Genomic DNA, 22,279 nt, shown 5'->3' with positions numbered 1-22,279 from the left:
GATTTATAATGCAAATCTATTTCCTGTCCTTAATCTGTTTGGGATATTAAGCACATTTATTGATTTAAATAAATCATTTTATAACGTTAAATTACAATATTGTAACGGTGTAATATAATGTTAAAAAGTCCCTTTTTATATTTTGTTGAAGAGAACAATTTGCTCTTAATATGTATTCATTAGTGGCATTGTTTTGAGTTAAAAACATTTTTTGCTAATTTGTGGCATGGGTCTGAAAAGGTTTATAGGTTCTTAAACTCTTTTAAAGTTTCAGCCACTTTTCTACAGATGCTACTAATCTAGTCTCTGAGGTCTATGTGTGTTTTATTACAATCAACGTGTTGACAAGTGTATAGAACAAGGAATGTGCCATATGAACCACTGCTGCTGTTCTAAAGATCAAGGTGCTTTTATTCTTTGTTTCTTTCATTCTTTGTGTTTTTTGAATTGTTTTGCAGACTTCTCCCACACAGTGATACAGTTATAATTGGGCTGGGGTGTAGTGTGGTTATTTACCACGCCAGTCATTAAAAGTATCCAAGAATAGCAAATTAGGCAGACATTAATTCTGAAAACAAACAATGTGCGACTGAATCCCATTTTTATTCGATCGCGTAGACTTAATATCAACACCTATGACTGGAGGATTAAAAAAAAAAAAAAAAAATGTATTCTTCCTTTTGTGTGTTTTACACATTCAAAGTAAGATGTACGAGAACCTCTTTCAGATCGCAATGTGTAATTCCCTCTGTTCTCTGTCGCCAACGGCTTTTTTGACACACTGTTCCTTACATTTCTACCCTTCCTATATTTGATCATCTGTGTTTCCAATCAATGAGGGAAATGTACCCAGTGCACGCACACCTACTTGTTCTATTTTAAGACTGTGGTTGGAAGTTAACAAATATGGCAGAGGGCGAGAGATGTGTGTGTGTGTGTGTGTGTGTGTGTGTGTGTGTGTGTGTGTGTGTGTGTGTGTCTCCAGAGATAACCTGGCACAGGTAATCAAACACAACAGCTTTAATTGGGAGTTCAGCTTCAGACATTCACAGAAAACAACATCATCAGCAGCCAACGCAGCTACACACACACACACACACACACACACACACACACACACACACACACACACACACACACACACACACACACACACATACATGCAGAGGAAGGTACACTCCTGTCTCACTAAAAGTCACACTGAGTCCTGTTGACGGTGAACGATAATCGCTCAAAACGCCAAGCTGACATTTAAATTAGGAGAAAGATTTCTCTACTTACACGTTTCTGCTTCGTCCACAATACGCGTTAGCCACAGCCACAGCTGTACACTGCATACAGAGTAGGGCCAGGTGTGTGTGTGTGTGTTTCACCACAACTCATTTCCACTGTGAAGCAGCTCCAGGATTTCCCAAACTATAAGCTACCTACCTCAGAAATTGGCTTGTACATTAAGATCAGGACTGAACTGTGCTGCTTCCGCTAGGATTGCTCACTTCTTATTAATGAAGCATAATGAGTTAAAAGAAGGTTAACGACAGGTAACTGTTTTGATTATGATCTGATGACGATTCATATCATGTTTTTTGGGGGGGGGCGTGCATATGCCTGCGTGACTGACAACTGTCTCTTGTTAAATTGCCTTGACTTAGTTTAACTCAATGTACACTCTGTTTCTGCTTCAAACTACAATTCCCAATCTTGTCCATCAAATGGAGTTTTGGAGTTTGGGGAATTTTTACTCTGCTCTCTCTCTCTCTCTCTCTCTCTCTCTCTCTCTGTCTCTCTGTCTCTCTCTCTCTCTCTCTCTCTCTCTCTCTCTCTCTCTCTCTCTCTCTCTCTCTCTCTCTCTCTCTCTGAGTCTCTCTCTCTCTCTCTGAGTCTCTCTCTCTCTCTCTCTGAGTCTCTCTCTCTCTCTCTCTGAGTCTTTCTCTCTCTCCCTCTCTCTTTCTGAGTCTCTCTCTCTTTCTCTCTGTGTCTGTGTGTCTCTGTGTGTGTGTTGATGCCCTGGTCCATTCTGTATTTGAAGTCAACCCAGGGAGCACCAGAGACCAGTTAGTGTTTGAAGTAAAGATGACATTTAGATATGTTTAATTATGTATGCAAAACTCCCAGCTCATCCCGGAGCCTGCTATACAGGGTCAGCCTGACAAAGTAACCCCACTTCAGGGAGTAGCATCTGCCATTAGATATCCCTATTAGTTAAAATGAACACACACACACATCATCATCGTCTGTTTGATGTGCTTATTTCACTGCGGGTAATAAAATGATGATGGATCTATAGTCCTGCTCATATGGGCTGTAGGTAACAGTGTCTTTCTTTGTTTTCCTGTGGGACATCTAGCTACACATCTCACCAGCAGGAAAGACAGCGCAAGATATTAAAACCTACTTCACCTGCCTTCTCTGTCCTCTCATCTTATATTAGAGGTTGAGACTGATGGACTTGGAAGTCATAGTTTTGCTTTGCAACTAGAGAAGACCGTTAATGAAATAATGATTTTGGATATAAATATCCAAGCTATTGAGTGTGTTTGTCTTGAATAACATTGTCATGCTGAATTCGTTTATATACTAGAATTTGCAGTTAAAAGAATTAAGGACTCTTAAGGGTAAGAATAGTTTTATATTGAGTTTTATGTGTCAGATATTCTTTTTTTATTATTATTTTTTAAATGTGGGTGGAGTGCGTTGTTTTGTGTGTGTGTGTGTGTGTGCATGCGCACACACATGTCTTTGTGCATGAGTGTATGTGTAACATTCAGGCAGCAGCACATCAAAAGAAAGCGGGAGATTTTCATAACTATTTTTTTCTTCTTCTTTGTAGTTCTTTAATTGCATCCCCACGGCCTTCTTTCCCTGGACAGAATCTTAACAAAACATCATTTTTTTGTTCGAAGAGAAAACCCAAACTTTCTACCACAGCAGCAGTGTCAGGGTTGAAATTTGGGAGTTTTATATGCGCTGGTAGAGCCTTAATTGGCATTGTCATTATTACAAGTATTTTTTAATCAATTTTTCATTTTAAACACATTCTATATAATTAGGATATAGATTATTTTCTATGTCAAATTGCTGCTGGGTTTAAGCAAATTTTTCCACTGCTCCAATCACTGATAAATGCTCCATTATATTTAGGCAAACACTTACCTTTGCTTTTCCTTTCTCTACAAAATGCTGCTGGGTTTTAGCTAGGGCGACAAACCGTGTACGGTTCCACTGCTGTCTAGTTGTAGATAAATAGTGGTGAAATGCTCAGTAACAATTAGCTGTGCTGTGCCTTTTGCCAGAGTAAAAGTCGTCAGACAGTTAGTGCCTGTACGGTAACGTGGTGTGACTGTGTGCTGTGAGACAATGTTAGTTGATGTTGGTTCCCATGTGTTTAGAGGACGCTACAGTACCAGCCAAGCCTCGTTATCCTTGACGGCTGTACTAGATCCTCCGCGTCTCGTTATGATGATGAAACTTTTCTCTTTTCTGTTTCTCTATGTAATGCACCAGAGCTGAAAGATATGGCACATTTACTGCTTTGGACACTTCATGTTTGTTAGAATTGTTTTTGCTGTCCTTGTACGCATGTAATATTATTTAAAAGTTATTTCTAGGATATTCTGAAGTGATTCAATTTTGAGTGCTCTGCAAAAAAAATCCCTTTTTTAAGCATATTTTTTGTGCATAATTGTGTCGGTGTATATTTGTCAATACATGTACACACTCACTGGGAGAGGACCTACAGTTCAATCAGATAAAACTTCAGAATGGTGTTACATGACGTATGTGTGTGCGCCCACGTGTGTTGTGTGTATGTGTGAACCACATCCAGCCCACAGCAGAGATACGATGATCCAATGACAGTCGCTAGTCTTATCCTTTACAGAGAGACCGATATCACCACTGCACCTGCTAATTATCATCTCCAGCTGCTGAGTTAAATGGAGATCTGTTCCCGGTCTGACCTGTGACCCCCTGCTCTTTACACCAGCCACTTCAGTCCTTGTTATGGGGAGGCTGGGCCGTGGCTTAATGAGCCCCCGTGTCTACCCTGTGTGGCTGCCGGCCTGCCGCTCCTCAGACGCACGCCTTTCATCCACAGCCATCCTCCCTTGATGTAAATTGAAAAGATCACAGCTTTGGGGAAAAGACCTATACGGGAAAGGCCTCTCTGCATAGATTATGACTATCATAACTCAACACTTTTTTTTTTTTTTTTTTGCGCCTTCCTTTCCTTAGCCCCCCCTCTCTATCTCCCGCTCGCTTCCCCTCCTCTCTCTCTCTCCCTCTTTCTCTCTCGCTCTCTCTCACTTGCTCTCTCTCTCTCTCCTTCCTTCCTTCCTTCCTTCTCTCTCTCTCACTTGCTCTCTCTCTCCTTCTTTCCCTCTCTCTCTCTCTCTCTACAATGCTATAGTTAATTGGACCCATTGGGGGAGTCAGTCCCTTTGATCTGCTGGCCGTCAGTGTGACTTTACAGTAAAAAATGTCATTGCCAAATAGGGTTATCACCTGTAGAGCAGGCCCTCTCTGTGACGCCTGCTCACGTCTTGTTAGCCACGCTCACACTATAAAAGCTAATTAGTCTGACAGAGACCATTACTGCTGCAGCATGCCTGATGAGATGCTACGGCACCAACTAGCCTCGTCTGTCAAACACACACTTATTATTAATCACAAGTTTATTATATTTTTCTGTACATTTTTTGGATTGTTTTATGGGATGTGTGGGTTTTGTTTTTATTAGTGCATGTTGTGATTGTCGCCTTCTGAGATGATTCGATTTTTGAACACAATTCCTTTATAAAAAAAATAAAATGGTTAAACTCGTCACTGGACGAACGGAATTTCCCTTCTCAAAACGAATCAAGACACATTTTCAAAATTCTAACTTGTCACGAAAACAATCTCATTCTAATTATATTCCCGAAAACAGAACGTCTCTTTGTGTCCCTCCCTTTCATTAAAAAGTATTTGTAATCGTTCTCCTCTAAACGCTGATCTTCAGAACTCAGCGAGCAGCAGAATTTACTTCTCCCTGCCTGTCTGGCAGTCTTCAGGGTATCAGCAGTAGACTGACTGACATTCTGTTGTCTTTGATTCTCAAGCTAAAAAAAAAAAAGACCTTTAATGATTTTGCAGTGGGAGAGAAAGAAAAAATCTGCAAACGCACACAAACATGAAATATTAATTTCAGAAACAACTTTACATAAACATAAAAGTATTTAGCAAAAATGAGTGAGTGTGGAGATGACAGTTGTTAATTTAGCAGTGATAAACTGCTGTTTGATGCCTTGGAGGGGAGGGAGTTTTAGTGGTGGATGGTAGCAGGCAGCGCGGGAACGGGGACACGGTGGAGAGAGAGCGTCAGACTAAACCCCAGGGGTTTAGTGAGACTTTGTTAACACACTGCTTCTACTCCCTCTAGTTTCTAACTGCGAACTCAAACAGCAGTCAGTGTTTCTCCTAATATTACAAACAGTACTGTTACTGTAGGTGCTCCTTGATTGTTTGTGTCTGGTCTCTTGAGGGTGTTAAAACAGAATTGTTGAAACATTTTCTTGCTTTACATTACGTGATGTTGGCCTATGTATTCACAGGGTAATCAATAGGTACAGTTCTTAGACTGTTAAACATTTCACAAAAAGTTTAACAACAACGTGGGCATTGCATACTGAGTGTACAGAACATTAGGAACATCTTCCTAATATAGAGTTGCACCCCCTTTTGCGCTCAGAACAGTCTCAATTTGTCGGAGCATGGACTCTAGGTGTCGAAAGCGTTCCACAGGGATGCTGGCCCATGTTGACTCCAATGCTTCCCAGAGTTGTCAAGTTGGCTACACAGGAAACTGTTGAGGGTGGCAAAACCCAGCAGAGTTTCAGTTCTTCACACTCAAACCGTTGCACCTGGCACCTAGTACCGTACCCTGTTCAAAGGCACTTAAATATTTTGTCTTGCCCATTCACCCTCTAAATGGCACACATACACAATCCATGTCTCAAGGCTTAAAAAACATTATTTATCCTATCTCCTCCTGTTCATCGACACTGAAGTGGATTAAACAAGTGACATCAGTAAGGGATCATAGCTTTCACCTGGATTCACCTGTTCAGTCTGTCATGGAAAGAGCAGGTGTTCCTAATGTTTTATACACTGTGTATATTGTATACAACCAAGGGACAGTGTATATTTTGTGATTATATACAAGACAGACAGGGACTTCAGAGCAGGTGAAGAGGCTCTTGACACCTTCCTTAGACGTTCCAATGGACCGCATGGGTCCCCCTAAAATAAGCATCTGCACGCTGCTGCTCTCCTGTGGGAGGGAGGGATTTACAGGATAGTACAGGGAGTGGCATTAAGAGGAAAAGAAAAGAAGTGGAGTGGGAGAGAGAACGAGACAACTGTGGATTTTCTTTCACAGTCCTTTACTCCCTTCCTCTCCATCTCCCCCATCCTCTGCTCAATTAACAGAGCAGCAGGTGCTCTCTGCAGGTGCTCTCTGCAGCACAACAGATACACTTTTTTTTATTTCTTTTTCGGGAATGACCTGTAAATGTGACACTTCACACCCAGAATGGCTCTCCCGTTCCAGCTACCAATTTCACAGGTGTTAATTTAACTTTCCCCTCTCTTTCCACTCTCTTTCTCTCATTCATTCCCTCTCTCTCCCTCTCCATCCTCTCTCCACCCTCGTTCTCTCTTCTCCTTTCTCGATCTGTCTCTCTTCACCCTCCCTCCATCCCCTCCCTCCACCCTCTCTCCATCCCCTTCCTCTCTCTCTTGCTTGCTCTGTCTGTCTCTCATTCCCTCTGTGTTTTTCTCTCTCTCTCAGGTCCACTCTCTGAAGAGTAAGCTAAAGAAGCAGTCGACATCAACAGGAAGCGGAGTTGCAAGGGCCTTCCTCCGGGCTCAGGCTGCTCTGTTTGGATCCTACCGAGATGCCCTCCGATACAAACCTGTAAGAGCCTAACCCTAGGCCTTAGAGCAGGGTTTCCCAAACTCAGTCCTGCCCCCCCCCTGGGTGCACGTTTAGATTCGCCCTAGCACTACACAGCTGATTCAAATAGTCAACTAATCATCAAGCTTTGATGATTTGAATCAGCTGGGTAGTGTTAGGGCAAAAACCAAAATGTGCACCCATTGGTGCTTTGGAAACGCTGCCTTAGATACAAACCTGTAAGAACCTACCCCTAACCCTTACCCTCCGATACAAAACTGTAAGAAGCTTCTCCTAACTGCAACCCTCAGGTACAAACCTGTAATAACTCGCTTCGACCTAATCATTATACCCCTAACCCCTACCCTCAGAAGTTTGTTTTCAGTTTGTGAAAGGAAAATGTGTTTTTGAACAGTGAGTGAAGGTGTGTTTTGAGTTGACTGAAGGTGGTCTGAAACACAGACATATCAGTACCTTTACAGGAGGAGTCAGGACATTCTCTTTGAAGATATATTTTAGCCACTTCTCACTATCTTCCTTTCCCTCTCTAGTCTAAATCCCAGAACATTTCTCTCTCGCTCTGCTTCTCGATTCTAAGTTACTCCAGTTGAGAGCAAAACAAGCCATGTACTGTTTGTCAAATAGCAGGGCTTTTGTTCATAGGCTTTAAGGGTAATTGGGCTGTGTAGAGTCCCAGAGAGGGGATCCATAATTGATGCCTCTGTGTTGTCGGTCTGTGTATACAGACAGTGGCATGAACACACTGCCTGACTCCCTTCAGACACAAACATTTAAAGCAGAGCGAGCAAAGAGCTTGTGTGTGTGCCGTGACGTCCACACAACATACCATCTCCCTAGTCCCCATAGGATCTAGATAAAAGCCTATGATTCCACACACACACACACACAAATTGGCATCCATGCTCGCATACGGACATACACACACACACAAATACACATACACAGGCACTCACACACATTCTGAGCACCCCGTTTGACTGAAGCATGTGTATTTGGAGCCCATATGCTTTCACAGAAGAGCCAGTGTGTCTGTGTGTTAGTGTTGCACGGTATACCAAAACTTGAGTCCTTTTCAATACTAGAACCTGAAAAAATGGTTCGGTACTAGAATTTTTGTTACTTTCTGTACTTCTGTCAAATGTGTCTCATGGATTAAACCTGTCTATCAGCGCCGCCGACCACTTATTATAGCGTGCGCTGTGCCTGCTCCACAATCTCTCGTTTTAGTATCGAAACGTAGCGTTTTGAAACTGTTTGGACTAATGATTACACCCTAGATCAGCTAGATACAGGCAAGAGTGTGCAAGGCTGTATTGAATGTGTCACTGTCTGTCACCTTGATTACTACCATTTGTCTCTCGAGCTGTGCACGGCACCTACGTTATCAACTCTCATTTGTAGGCTAGATTGTAGCAACCTCATGATGGGTATAGAGCAATTTTTAGTATCATGTAGTAGCTTAAACCTATCTATGTTACGTTGAGCTGGGTGAATGGAATATGACTGACAGACAGGCATCCAATATGCTGTAATAGAAACAAGGCCATGCTCATAGAAATAAAATGAAAATTCCTTCATTGTCTAAAACGGCACCGACCGCCACTGGGCTACACATACATGTCCTCTGCCTCGGCGACAATGGCAGTGTTATCAGCAGCACCTGTCTTTTTTACTAAAGAAATGCGTTCACTTAGGAAATGTTTCTGTTGACATTTAAATCTTTTATTTTTTCCTTTTCTCTGCCCCCCTTTTCTGAAAGCGCCTCATTGCCGCAGCGTAGTTTTAATGAAAGTGACGTTTCCAATCGTACCGTGTGAAACAATGCACGGGAACTCTGTCAGGGAGGAATAGTCCATTATTGTCAACCAATCCGTGGGTGATTAATGACACTTGTTTCTACTATTATGAGGAAAATGTTGTATTAATGTTGATATGAAATATATGTATGGAAATAACTTATTGATCTGTTATTAATTATTATTTGGCTGTATGACTTCATGTACTTTTTTGGAGGCAATTTTTGTTAACAATGTGGCCCTATTAACCTTAGCACAGTGGCCAGGCACTGTGCCCTCTGTAATCTAGCTAATGATTAGCCCATTGGGGTAAACAATGCGGAGGAGCAACCCCATGCTTCAGCCATGTAGCCACAGATGCTGCATGAGACGGGTGATGATGCTTATTGCTAAAATAGCACACCAGCCTGATAATATGTGCCATGTACAGCCCCTAAAGATATTGCTTTTCATCAATTTGTTATTGGCTCATTTCTGGAGGGGAATATTACATTTTAAACGGTTTAATATAGGCTATACAGTATGTCATCATTGAGAGGGGGGGGGGGGGGGGGGGGGTAGCTTTATTTTGGTTTTCCAAACAATCAGTGTAAATATCAGATTTTATGGTTGGTTATAATATAAGGTACTTGCCCAAAATGAAACATGAAATCACAACTGAAATGATGCATGCATAACTTGCTTTACTGTGATCTTGGGTGGGGCCAGTAATATTGTCATTCGGGCCAGTAGTTTTCACATGGTACTGGCCAGTGTGCCACTGTCAAATTTACATGACTGTCTGTCTAAACTGACTGTCTAAACTGGTAACCAGGCTAACTATCTTACATTTTTGAAGACATTTATTTTCATTGTTAGAGCGGCCACTTAAGTATCTGGTCAATATAATGGATAATCAAATGGATTATCTGTGGTCACACACACAATAACTCATTCGTGAGGGACGTCATGTTTACTGTTGCCTTCTTAGAATAGATTTGTTCTTTATTAGTCCATCTGCGAAGAAAGACATTCTTCTGTTCCTATTCTTTCAGCATAACTATTCCATGTCTGAAGTAAAGTTGCTAATTGCAGAACTATAAACTAATCTTGACGTAATATATAGCATTAACCAACCAGCACTAAAATTAGGCCAGACCTACACTGTAGTGAACATGTTCTAGTGTGTTCATAGCCTCAAACACTAGCCTGGTTCTCCACAATACTTAAAAAGTAACTGTAGAAAAATATGCATTTGCAAATTAGGTTAATTATACGGAAACATGCATGTAGAACCACTGCAGGCTCCTTTTGATTGGCTGGGTAGCCATGTTGTCATCTAATGTCTGTAGCTCTCAGCTAATTATGATGCAAGAGAGTGTAACAGGAGAGACTGAATTACCTAGTTACTAAAGTTACTAAGTTTTGGGTGGCAGAAAATATATAAGTAGTATACAGTAGAAATTTATCGTCAACTTCTTAATTTCTCTGATCCTTTATCAGATCAGTAATGTGACATTTTAACAATGGTGGGAAAAGTACCCAATTGTCATACTTGAGTAAACGTAAAGATACCTTAATAGAAAATGACTAAAGTAAAAGTGAAAATCACCCAGTAAAATTCTACTTGAGTTAAAGTCTAAAAGTATTTGGTTTTAAATATACTTAAGTATCAGAAGTCAATGTAGTTGCTAAATTATACCTAAGTATCAAAAGTAAAAGTATAAATCATTTAAAATTCTTTATATTAAGCAAACCAGACAGCACCATTTTCTTGTTTTTTTAATTCACTGATTGCCAGGGGCACACTCCAACACTCAGACATCATTTACTAAACACGCTTCATTTGTGAGTCAGCCAGATCAGAGGCAGTAGGGATGACCAGGGATGTTCTCTTGATAAGTGTGTGAATTAGACCATTTTCATGTCCTGCTGGGCATTCAAAATGTGAAGAGTACTTTTGGGGGTCAGGGAAAATGTATGGAGTAAAATGTACATACTTGTCTTTAGGAATGTAGTGAAGTAAAAGTTGTCAAAAATATAAATAGTAAAGTAAATACAGATACCCCAAAAAACTACTTTAATACTTTGAAGTATTTTTACTTAAGTACTTTACATCCCTGCATTTTAAAAGTATTCCACTACAGAATACAAAGTGTAAATATCTGTAAACGTTATCTGGTTCTAAATATGTGGTTCTGATCTTCCTGTCTCCTCCTCTTCCTGTTTCTGGTCAGGGGGAACCAGTCACGTTCTGCGAGGAGAGCTTTGTGGCTCACCGCTCCAGCACCATGAGAAACTTCTTGGAGATGGCGGTCAACCTGCAGCTCTTCAAACAGGTAACACTGCGATGTGTGTGCCTGGGTGCATTCATGCATGTGTGAGGCCCACCATTCCAGAACCATGAGAAAATTCCTACCTAATAACTGAAAAAACAATAGGAGCTACAGTGGTTGCTCACTAAAAGTTTTGCGATTATGCTGCGGGTTGTGGTTTAGTACGGTACCCTGCGTCACCACTTCATTGCTCCAGACCAGCGCAAGGGGGAGTTAGAGCACTGATTATGCTTTTGGGTCCCAAGGCGCTACTGTGTCTCTAAATGACAATGAATGGGCAAAATAAACCTAAATAGAAAGTGATAATTGTGCACGTCTTCAGTATTACTTACTAAAACTGTTGTTACACTAAGGTTTTTATTATTTTATTTTGTTAGGATTATTTTACTCTTACTGTAGTACTGTAGCCCACTCCCGACCAGTCACGTTGTACGTTGCACGTCTAAGTGGCGCAAAGGTCTAAGACGCTGCATAGCAGTGCAAGCTGTTTTGCTACAGATCCTGGTTCAATACTCGTGCTAGCCTCAACTGGGAGACCCATGAGATGACTGTAGGTTTTTAGTTTCTATCCCTCTAAAAACATAAATAAATCATTCTAAATAACAAACTGGCTTTATTTACAAAGTATTAACAATGTCTCACCCCATGTTCAAGAATAGCCTTTTTCTCGCTCATTTTACGTTATTTGAAAACTAAATCATCTCCAAAATGTTATTTTTCAAACAAACCAATTATTATTATTATTATTATTAATTTAGAATGATATAAAAGCCCCTTGGATATTCTCACAGATATATTATTAACCTCTCTTGGATATGTGTCCCAACTGGCCAACATCCAGTGAAAATGCATAGCGCAAAATTCTAATAAATTACTATAAAATGTAACTTTCATGAAATCACACATGCAATACACCAAATTACATTTAAGTCATTTAGCAGACGCTCTTATCCAGAGCGACTTACATTTAACCTTTTTTTAATTTATTTAACTAGGCAAGTCAGTTAAGAACAAACTCTTATTTTCAATGACGGCCTAGGAACAGTGGGTTAACTGCCTTGTTCAGGGGCAGAACGACATTAAAGCTACACTTGTTGTGAATCCAGCTAACGTGTCAGATTTCAAAAAGGCTTTACGGCGAAAGCAAACAATGCTATTATCTGAGGATAGCACCACAGAAAACAAACACAGACCATCATATTTCAACCCTCCAGGCGCGACACAAAACGCAGAAATAAAGATATAATTCATGCCTTACCTTTGACGAGCTTCTTCTGTTGGCACTCCAATATGTCCCATAAACATCACAAATGGTCCTTTTGTTCGATTAATTCCGTCGATATATATCCAAAATGTCAATTTATTTGGTGCATTTGATCCAGAAAAACACCGGTTCCAACTCGCGCAACATGACTACAAAAGTTACCTGTAAGCTTTGTCCAAACATTTCAAACTACTTCCTAATACAACTTTAGGTATTTTTTAACGTAAATAATCGATAAGATTTAAGACAGAATATACTGTGTTCAATACCGGAGGAAAACAAAGTGTAGCGAGCCTCTGCGTAACGTGCCTCTAACAAAGATTACACTTCCCTTTAGCCTCATTCTGAACAGTGCTACTTCTTCATTTCTCAAAAGAAAAACCTCAACCAATTTCTAAAGACTGTTGACATCCAGTGGAAGCGATAGGAACTGCAAGAAAGTCGATTAGAAATAGGGATTCCCAATGAAAACCCATTGAAAAGAGTGACCTCAACAACAACAAAAAATTCTAAATGGTTTGTCCTCGGGGTTTCGCCTGCCAAATAAGTTATGTTATACTCACAGACATGATTCAAACAGTTTTAGAAACTTCAGAGTGTTTTCTATCCAAATCTACTAATAATAATCTTAGCTTCTGGGCCTGAGTAGCAGGCAGTTTAATCTGGGCACGCTTTTCATCCAAAATTCCGAATGCTGCCCCCTATCCTAGAGAAGTTAACCCTGTTATTAGCAGGACAATATATATTGGTCATGGCTCCCGAGTGGCGCACAATGGGATTGCCTTGCAGTTCTCCAACTGTATCCATTGAAAGTGTGAGGTTTAAGGCACGAGGGCAGGGGGCACGGGATGGGCCGCACAGCCGCGCACAGAAGACTGACCTAGCCCATGGGGAAGGGAAAGAAGTGGGGGGGGTGGACCCCCACCCCGCCACACTGGGTAGCACAGAGCAACACTTTAAGGGGCATTGCACTAATAATGGCGCTGACTAGGGAAACGTTCCCGCTGTTCTTAGTGCCTGTCTGTACTTTCAAACTAAAACAATGTAACTAATAATGACATCTTTATGCTTTCCTTAATAAAATGATAAAAAATACTCTTTCAAAATGTCTATGTTTATTTAGTTATGGATCCATAACAAATTATTTTGAGAATAAATATCACTGAATTACAGAAATATCCTCTATGTAATTATTGGCAGAGAGTCACGTCATATTTCTCTATACACTGTAGGCCTACAGTAGGCGACATGAGTCTCACTAGTGTTGAGTAATGTGCTGTTAAAAGTGGTGTAGGTCTTATTTATTTAAAGAGCATATTGAAGTTAGAAGCAATAGGATTTGAAGCAACAGCCTACAACTATTTTAGCACCGTTTTTTACTGCTCTGAGACAAGTATGGGGACTGGTCCTGATAAATCAATGAGATATTTAATTTCACTGAATCTCTATTTGGGTATTGGTTAGACTACAATTAGGGTGTAGAAATGTTATGCCCTTAGTGTAACCTTTATTTAACGAGGCAAGTCAGTTAAGAACAAATTCTTATTTACAAGGACAGCCTACTCCTTCCTCCCCGTCTGGGAATTGAACTCCAGTCTCCCACGTGCTGTAGCCTATACCCGACCATCACGTTGTACAGCGCCATATTTTCCATTCCATCCTAACGGAAACCCAGAGGGTTTTTCGTTTTTCTTGGAATAGAAACACCATGATATTAATCAAAATAATTAAGCAACATTTCTTACAATCAGTCCCATATACTTACAAAAAAAGGTTTTAAATTCTCTAGTACAGCCACTATTGAAGGCTATCAAATGCTTCTCAAAGATGCCCTCTGGTGGTCAAACTAGCACTAACTAGCATTAACGGTACCAGTGGTTCACACTTAAATAACATGCCATTGAATTCTGCGGCAACATGCAAGCTGCGCCGCAGTACTCTGCAACTTTTAAAGGACAAACCACTGTATTTAAGCCTTTGATTAAACTGAAAGCTCTTTCAATCCTCTCTCCTTTAAACCAATCAAACCAACACCCACAGACAAAAATGCACCTAGGATAACTTCCTTCCCTTAATTAGGAAACGAAAACTATTAATAGAGTAACTTTCAAAGACCGCACAGTCTTAAAAGCATTCCTTTACACCCCACCACAGTTGGACTGTTCCTCTCCAGCCTTGATAAGTTGTTTATTTATCCCTAAGAGGGAGCAGAGAGCTTCTTAATCAGCTATTTTTTGCGCTCTCTCTCTCTGTCTATCTCCCACTCACCACCCCCTCTTTGCTCCTGTCTGTGTGGTAGCGTAGGGAGAGGGAGTGTTAGGATGCGGTGGTTATCTCTCTCCTCTCTAGCGTGGCGAAGGAGAGCATTTATCTCTTCTGCTCCCTGTTAAAGTGAGAGAGGCCAGTGGTCCGCCGACTCTGATCTGGCCATGACCCACATCCGCCCACTGAGACACACACACATCTGCTGACAAACCAGCCTTTCCCGACCCAGCCCCATCTCCATCCCGGCCTATTCAGTACAGAAAAAGAGGAGAGCTGCCAAGAGAATGCGAGGGAAAGGCTGTCGGTGATAACCTGCTTTTTTTTATCAACCCTTTTGGCCCCTACACACACATTGACTGAAAACACACACACACACACACACACACACACACACACACACACACACACACACACACACACACACACACACACACACACTCCTTCTATAGTGGATGGTTTCAGGACACTGCTTGGTAGATGCAGTGGTTCAGTGGAGACTGGCTCAGTGAAGCTTCTCCTTCCTATAGACAGAGAGAGCAGCCTCATAATGTGCATAGTACCCCTCTGTCTCTCCACATAATACCAATCACAAGTCAATCAGATCATTCTCAAAGTAGGACTCCATTTTGCGGAGAATCAAAGTGGAAAAGCTAGAGAGCTTTAGGTTTCCTCTTCTCAACATATACACTGTGTATGAATGTGATGTTTATGGGATGTTGAGTGTGGATGTCAGAGTTGCTCTGTAGGGTCCTACAGGCAGTTAACCCCCATGTTCGAGAACATCTTCCAGAGATCTGGAACCCCTCCCACAGTAATCTAGAACACTGCAGTGAGGATTCCAATCTCTGGCCCACAGATGGCCTGTCCGCCTCGTTTTACTGTGTACGTGCAGCAGTACAGGTGGACGCCAGATGACTCCCAACATTATTCACCTCACAGCTATAGAATGACTGACACTCTAGGATAATCATAGAGATAATAATGAATGTTTTGTAGTTTATTTATTTATAAAATCCCAACCCAACAATTACATTGAGGGAGCCGATTGCTGTACAATTCAGCCGTTTGATTCATCAGACAAAACCTTTTTTGGTCCATCTATTTTTCTAAAGATTCTTTTAATATTTTTAACTATTTAAAAAATATCTATATTTGAAAATATCAATCATTTCAACACAGTTAACATGATTGATATTCATTGCCATGAATACTGTCTTCCGTCCAGTTACTCCTTTTAAACAAATCTCTTTTGATGGTTGAAACCTGCAGTGTCATCCCGCATTAGCAAAATGATGATGATGAGGTTCCCCTCAGTCAGGCCTACAGGAGAGGAAAGCCTGGTGCTAGGTAGCTAGTTAGCCTAGCGCTCCCCTTAGCGATATGCCCGAACCCATGCCTAGATATAGACGGACCGCTACCGACGGTTTCTAGATACAGTCTTTGAAATACAGCTAGCTGGGTGGACATAGCTCTAAAATAAAATGTATCTACTTAACCCTTATTTGACCAGAGGCCGTATGTATCAAGCATCTCAGAGTAGGAGTACTGATTTAGGACTATGAAACTATGAAATAACACATATAGAATCATGTAATAACCAAAAAAGTGTTAAACAAATCAAAATTATTTTATATTTGAGATTATTCAAAGTAGCCTGCCTTTGCCTTGATGAGAGCTTTGCATACTCTTGGCATTCTCTCAACCAGATTCAAGAGGTAGACACCTGGAATGCAATTCAATTAACAGGTGTGCCTTAATTTGTGGAATTTCTTTCCTTCTTAATGCATTTGAGCCAATCAGTTGTGTTGTGACAAGGTAGGGGTGGTATACAGAAGATAGCCATATTTGATAAAAGACCAAGTCCATATTATGGCAAGAACAGCTCAAATAAGCAAAGAGAAACAACAGTCCATCATCACTTTAAGACGCTATGATGAAACTGGCTCTCATGAGGACCGCCACTGGAAAGAAAGACCCAGCCTTACCTCTGCCGCAGAGGATAAGTTCATTAGCGTTACCAGCCTCAGAAATTGCAGCCCAAATAAATGCTTCACAGAGTTCAAGTAACAGACACATCTCCACATCAACTGTTCAGAGGAGACTACATGAATCAAGCCTTCATGGTCCAATTGCTTCAAAGAAACCACTACTAAAGGACACCAATAAGAAGAATAGACTTGCTTGGGCCAAGACACATGAGCATTGGCCTTTATAGACCGGTGGAAATCTGTCCTTTGGTCTGATGAGTCCAAATTTGAGATTTTTGGTTCCATCTGTCGTGTCTTTGTGAGACACAGAGTAGGTGAATGGATGATCTCCGCATGTGTGGTTCCCACCGTGCAGAATGGAGGAGGAGGTGTGATGGTGTGGGGGTGCTTTGCTGGTGACACTGTCCGTGATTTAATTAGGATTCAAGGCACACTTAACCAGCATGGCTACCACAGCATTCTGCAGTGATACGCCATCCCATCATTTGTTTTTCAACAGGACAATGACCAAACACATTCCAGACTGTGTAAGGGCTATTTGACCAAGGAGGAGAGTGATGGAGTGCTGCATCAGATGACCTGGCCTCCACAATCTCCCGACCTCAACCCAATTGAGATGGTTTGGGAGGAATTGGACTGCAGAGTGAAGGAAAAGCAACTAACAAGTGCTCAGCATACAGTGGGGCAAAAAAGTATTTAGTCAGCCACCAATTGTGCAAGTTCTCCCACTTAAAAAGATGAGAGAGGCCTGTAATTTTCATCATAGGTACACTTCAACTATGACAGACAGAATGAGAGAAAAAAAATCCAGAAAATCACATTGTAGTTTTTTTTATGAATTTATTTGCAAATTATGGTGGAAAATAAGTATTTGGTCACCTACAAACAAGCAAGATTTCTGGCTCTCACAGACCTGTAACTTCTTCTTTAAGAGGCTCCTCTGTCCTCCACTCGTTACCTGTATTAATGGAACCTGTTTGAACTTGTTATCAGTATAAAAGACATCTGTCCACAGCGCAGAATAATTTATGCATTTTTGAATGCTCAACACCCATTGAATATATCCTATGTCAGTAAACGTCGGCAACAAAGAGTAATTCAATTGTAGCCAGCAGCACAGTTACAGTCACCAATGCTCTGGATAACATGAAAAAAGCCTAACCAGCTCTGCTAGGGCAAGTAAAATGTTCAGAGTGGGGTGTTCTCAAGAGTGTTCAATGCTGTCATCAAGGCAAAAGGTGGCTACTTTGAAGAATCTCAAATATAAAATATAATTTAATTTGTTTAACACTTTTTTTTGGTTACTACATGATTCCATATGTGTTATTTCATAGTTTTGATGTATTCACTATTATTCTACAATGTAGAAAATAGTAAAATAAAGAAAAACCCTTGAGTGAGTAGGTGTGTCAACTTTTGACGTGTGTGTGTGTCTGTGCGTGTGTGTGCACATGCACGTAACGTCTGGGCTTATAATGAACATATTTATGGGAAGCGTTTTATAAGCTCCATGTGACAAAGGGAGGAAATTAAAGTTCCTAGTGCATCAGACACCATGTCTGCATCCCCAATGGCACCCTATTCCCTACATACTGGGCCAAAATGTAGAGCACTATGTAGGGAATAGGGTGCCATTGGGGATGCAGACCTGGCCTCACCATGCAGTCTCCCAGCCAGGCCTAACCCTAACCAGGCAGCATGGCCGTCTACTGCCCTAATCCCCAAAACCTGCTCCACATTACCCCCCCGACACCTAAACTCATTTAATCTAGAGACATTTTTGGAACAGGTAGGATTAAACACACTTGCCCAGTTGGGTGTCTTTTTTTCCCCTGTTGTTTGGCCTCCCTCTGTCCCTCCTTTTCTCCCTCTTTACCTCCTCTCCCTCCCTCTCCCTTTCCCTCCTCCCATGCCTGCCTCCCTCCCTACCATCTGTAATTCTGTGTTGTAATTTATGGTTGCAGTTTATTGACGGCCGGCTGGCCAAGCTGAATGCAGGCCGAGGCTTCACTGACCTGTTCGAAGAGGAGATCAGTGAGGGAGGCTTCTGTGGAAGTAGGTGGCACTAACATCCTATAAGATTCATCTTACAAATAATAATTTTACTCAAACATAATTTTGGCTTACTTTTTAATTTCATATTGAACCTTTTATTTAACCAAGTACGACCACTTTCCCAAGAGAGTCCTATACGTTTGATACAGTTCCACAACATGTATATCATCATTGAATTCATGTCATCACTGTGTCTGATCAGTCACTTTCACGTCTGTCATTGTGTGCGCCTTTTCTGTTCTGCAGGTAATTCCAGATCTTATCAACAGTGGGTGCACACCGTCAAGGTAGGCAAAGATATTGTGCAAATAAAATTAATTGAGTGTATTCTATATCTTCTCATGTTAGATTAAATGACAGCTGTAAGTTCTTGAGTCTATGGAGTGGAGCGTGCTGAATGTAAGTGTGTGTGTGTACATGTGTGTGCGGTTGGGCTTGTGAATCTGTGCATACTTACAGTAGGACAATTGAGACAGGTAGAAAGAGAGAGGGAAAGTGAGAGAGAGAGAGAGATGGAAAGAAAGAGAGGGAAAGAGAGCGCGAGACTGTAGTGATTTGACGAGACGTCTCCCTGACTGACATGTTGATCTGTCAGGAAACACAAGAAAAGTGTTCCTCCATCAAACCAACCAAAGAACATAGATCACACACCCCTCTCTCTCCCCCTCTCTTCCCTCTCTCTCTCTCCCCTCTCTCTCTATCACTCTCTCTCTCTCCTGTCAACCGTTCAGCAGCTCTGAATTAGTCCTCTGGAGTTATTTTCAAAAGCTTGTTAAAGTTCACATCCTATGACTGACACAGATCCATAAGAGCAGACGTTCACCTCGGCCCCTCTCTACTCTTCTCCGCTCATCTCCTCTCTTTTCTCTGTCGGCTCCAAATTCTAAACTGGCTGGCATTAAAAGAGTTTAGTCGTTTAGTTTGACGCAGTTGCCTTGTGCTCTCTTAGTCTTTGCATTAAAGACTAGTGTGGTGAAGGTAGAGAGGGAGTGACAGAGAAAGAGAGAGACACACAGAGATAGATGCATGGAGAGAAAGAGATAGAAAACAGGATAAAATACCTGAGTTCAGCAGAGATGTCATTCAATATGTGATGCAATTTGGCTACTGTATCTTGCCTGCTAATGTGGTGTTTATATATTCACTATCACACTATCACAGTGTATCTCTCAAAGCAAACTATAGATGCCAATAATGATTTTTATATGTTAGAGATATGATACATACAGAAAACACGCTGTCCGTCCATCGGCTTATTTTTGGATAGTAATTCCAGGCGTCTGTTGGTTTCAGTGGAGGCTCCTCAGAGGATGAAGGGGAGCACCATCCTACTTAGTGAATTTCATTTTTTTTTTTAAATGTATTGACACATTAAAGTTATACTTTTTAGATAAAACTGAGCTAAATATATTCACGTCACCAAATAACTGATTAAAACACACTGTTTTGCAATGAAGGTCTGCAGTAGTCTCAACAGCATCCTCTTGGGTAACACAATGGTGTAGTCGGGGGACCGCTAGCTTCCATCCGTCTCTGGGTACATTGACTTCAATACAAAATCTAGGAGGCTCATGGTTCTCACCCCCTTCCACAGACTTACACAGTAGCACAGATGAAATATCAGCCAACAGAGAGAAGCACGAGGTTGAACTTCACTCAACTTAATCGAGTTTTCTCTATTAGTTAACACTATCAACGTTTCCCTTTACTCTGCAATTGTGATCGATTCAACGCAATATTAGCCACTTTCAATGCAACATACTGAAACAAAATTAACTATGCAAGAGATTTTGTGGTAGGCAGAACGCATCCAGACCAGTGCGGCATAACCAGTCAGAGCTGCAGTAGGCCTGTATACAAATAGACTATATACGGATCTGTGCCATTGACTTTGAACAGGACTGTGTTTACAGCATGAGCGGTCGTGAGTTGATGCGCTTGTTTTAAGATAAAAGATAAATCTGCGTGTAGCCATGTGGAAATTTTGTTCATATCCTTTTCTAGTTAGTGAGTTATTAGTCCAGTTATAGAAAATTAGTAGTTAGTAATAGGGGGGTGATTGCTTCCTACAAGAGCACAAAACGTGTACACTTCTAGACATCTTTGAAAAGCAGGTCATGGAAAATAGCTTTTTTTTGTCTTAACAAGAGTGTTGTATTTTGAGACAGCCTTGAATAAGCTAAGTAGCCAATTGGCAGAGGGTAGCATCATTTGTCTCATTCTCTGTAATAATGGTACGGGAATAATAATGCATTTTATTTTGTAAAGTGGTTTCTTGCATCAAATAACACAACAACATTTTCAGACACCTCCTTGTCTGAAGGATAAACAGGCTAATGTCAAACGCTGCATGTTTTTTTTTTAAAGTCTCATGGAATGTAGGCCCACATTGAACCCCCACATTGGCTGCTACTGTAGGCTGAATGGTAGAACATCTATTTTCATGTGAAAATGTTATGGGATGCATTTTTTTCCATTGTTTTTTGATGGTAGGCCACTGGTAGGCCTACATTATAATTTAAAATAGCCACCGTAGCATACTTGGCCACTGCTAAAACTGTAACTTAAAGCAGTTACAGCCTCAGTGTTCACACTAAACGCAAGCTGGAAGTTGCACCGAAATTTCACAACGTTCAAGTTTGCCCTCAGCAGACTTGACATTTTCTTAGTGCAAAAGAAATTATAGGGAACATTGGTTATGACGACTTGCGGAGGACATCCTCCAACCTATCAGAGGTCTTGCAGTATAAACTGACGTGTTGTACATCCAATAAAATGATCAACGAATGAATCTAGTTCTGAAAGCATAAGCTACAGCTAGCACTACAGTGCATGAAGTGTGGTGAGTAGTTGACTCGAAGCGAGAGAAAGACAATAGTTTAACAGTTTTTAACAAATTAATTTCTTATAAAATTTACGAGCAGGAGAGAGCGAGAAAGAGAGCGAGAAAGCTACATTTAGTTTTCTTCTTAGTTTACCTTTCACTTACTTAGCTAATGCAGCTAATTTAGCCTACTCATCCTGACTCAGAGAGGAATTTCTATTTATGTTAGCTGGCTGGCTACGGCTATCCAACACTGCAACTCTTCCAATTAATTCAAGTTAGCTTTCGGTTTTATTAATATATTGCCACCAGGGCCAGTCGGTGTAACTTCTAAACTGCTTGCTGTACTGCGTGATAGGATTGGATTGTTGGTGTACTAGTCTTATGTTGCGCTGTACTTCTAAAATCACGTCGTTGTCACGTGTCCCTTGGAGGTCTGGAGAATTTTGTACTGTAGGTTTTAATAGTCAGAGTGGGTACAACATCTCCTATGCACTTCCTTATAAACTCACCAAATCAGTGTATAAATCAGTATTATTCTCTGAGGCTTCCCGGAACATGTCCCAGTCCGCGTGATCAAAACAATCTTGAAGCGTGGATTCTAATTGGTCAGACCAGCGTCGAATAGTCCTTATCATGGGTACATCCTGTTTGAGTTTCTGCCTATAGGACGGGAGGAACAAAATGGAGTCGTGGACAGATTTGTTCCCTGAGTGCCGTCGTGGTTATCGGCTTGAGGGGGGATATACACGGCTGTGACAATAACCAACGAGAATTCTCTTGGGAGATAATACGGTCAGCATTTGATTGTGAGGAA

The 22,279-nt window shown here is 41.1% G+C and overlaps 1 protein-coding gene across 1 annotated transcript in view; it reads left to right on the top strand.

The window, feature by feature from the left end:
* The window catches only part of dennd1b (DENN/MADD domain containing 1B), a 133,222-nt gene that overhangs the window by 104,702 nt on the left and 6,241 nt on the right, over nucleotides 1–22,279 (top strand). Inside the window, exons 13-16 of the mRNA XM_038999730.1 lie at nucleotides 6,830–6,955; nucleotides 10,968–11,069; nucleotides 18,548–18,638; nucleotides 18,885–18,925. Of these exons, the coding sequence (XP_038855658.1) occupies nucleotides 6,830–6,955; nucleotides 10,968–11,069; nucleotides 18,548–18,638; nucleotides 18,885–18,925 (360 nt within the window). The remainder of the gene's footprint in view (nucleotides 1–6,829; nucleotides 6,956–10,967; nucleotides 11,070–18,547; nucleotides 18,639–18,884; nucleotides 18,926–22,279) is intronic.

This window comes from Salvelinus namaycush, chromosome 8 (genome assembly GCF_016432855.1).
Source record: "Salvelinus namaycush isolate Seneca chromosome 8, SaNama_1.0, whole genome shotgun sequence".
NCBI classification, from domain to species: domain Eukaryota; kingdom Metazoa; phylum Chordata; class Actinopteri; order Salmoniformes; family Salmonidae; genus Salvelinus; species Salvelinus namaycush.
The sequence above is the reverse complement of the archived record's forward strand: the minus strand, read 5'-3'. Positions and strand labels throughout refer to the sequence as shown.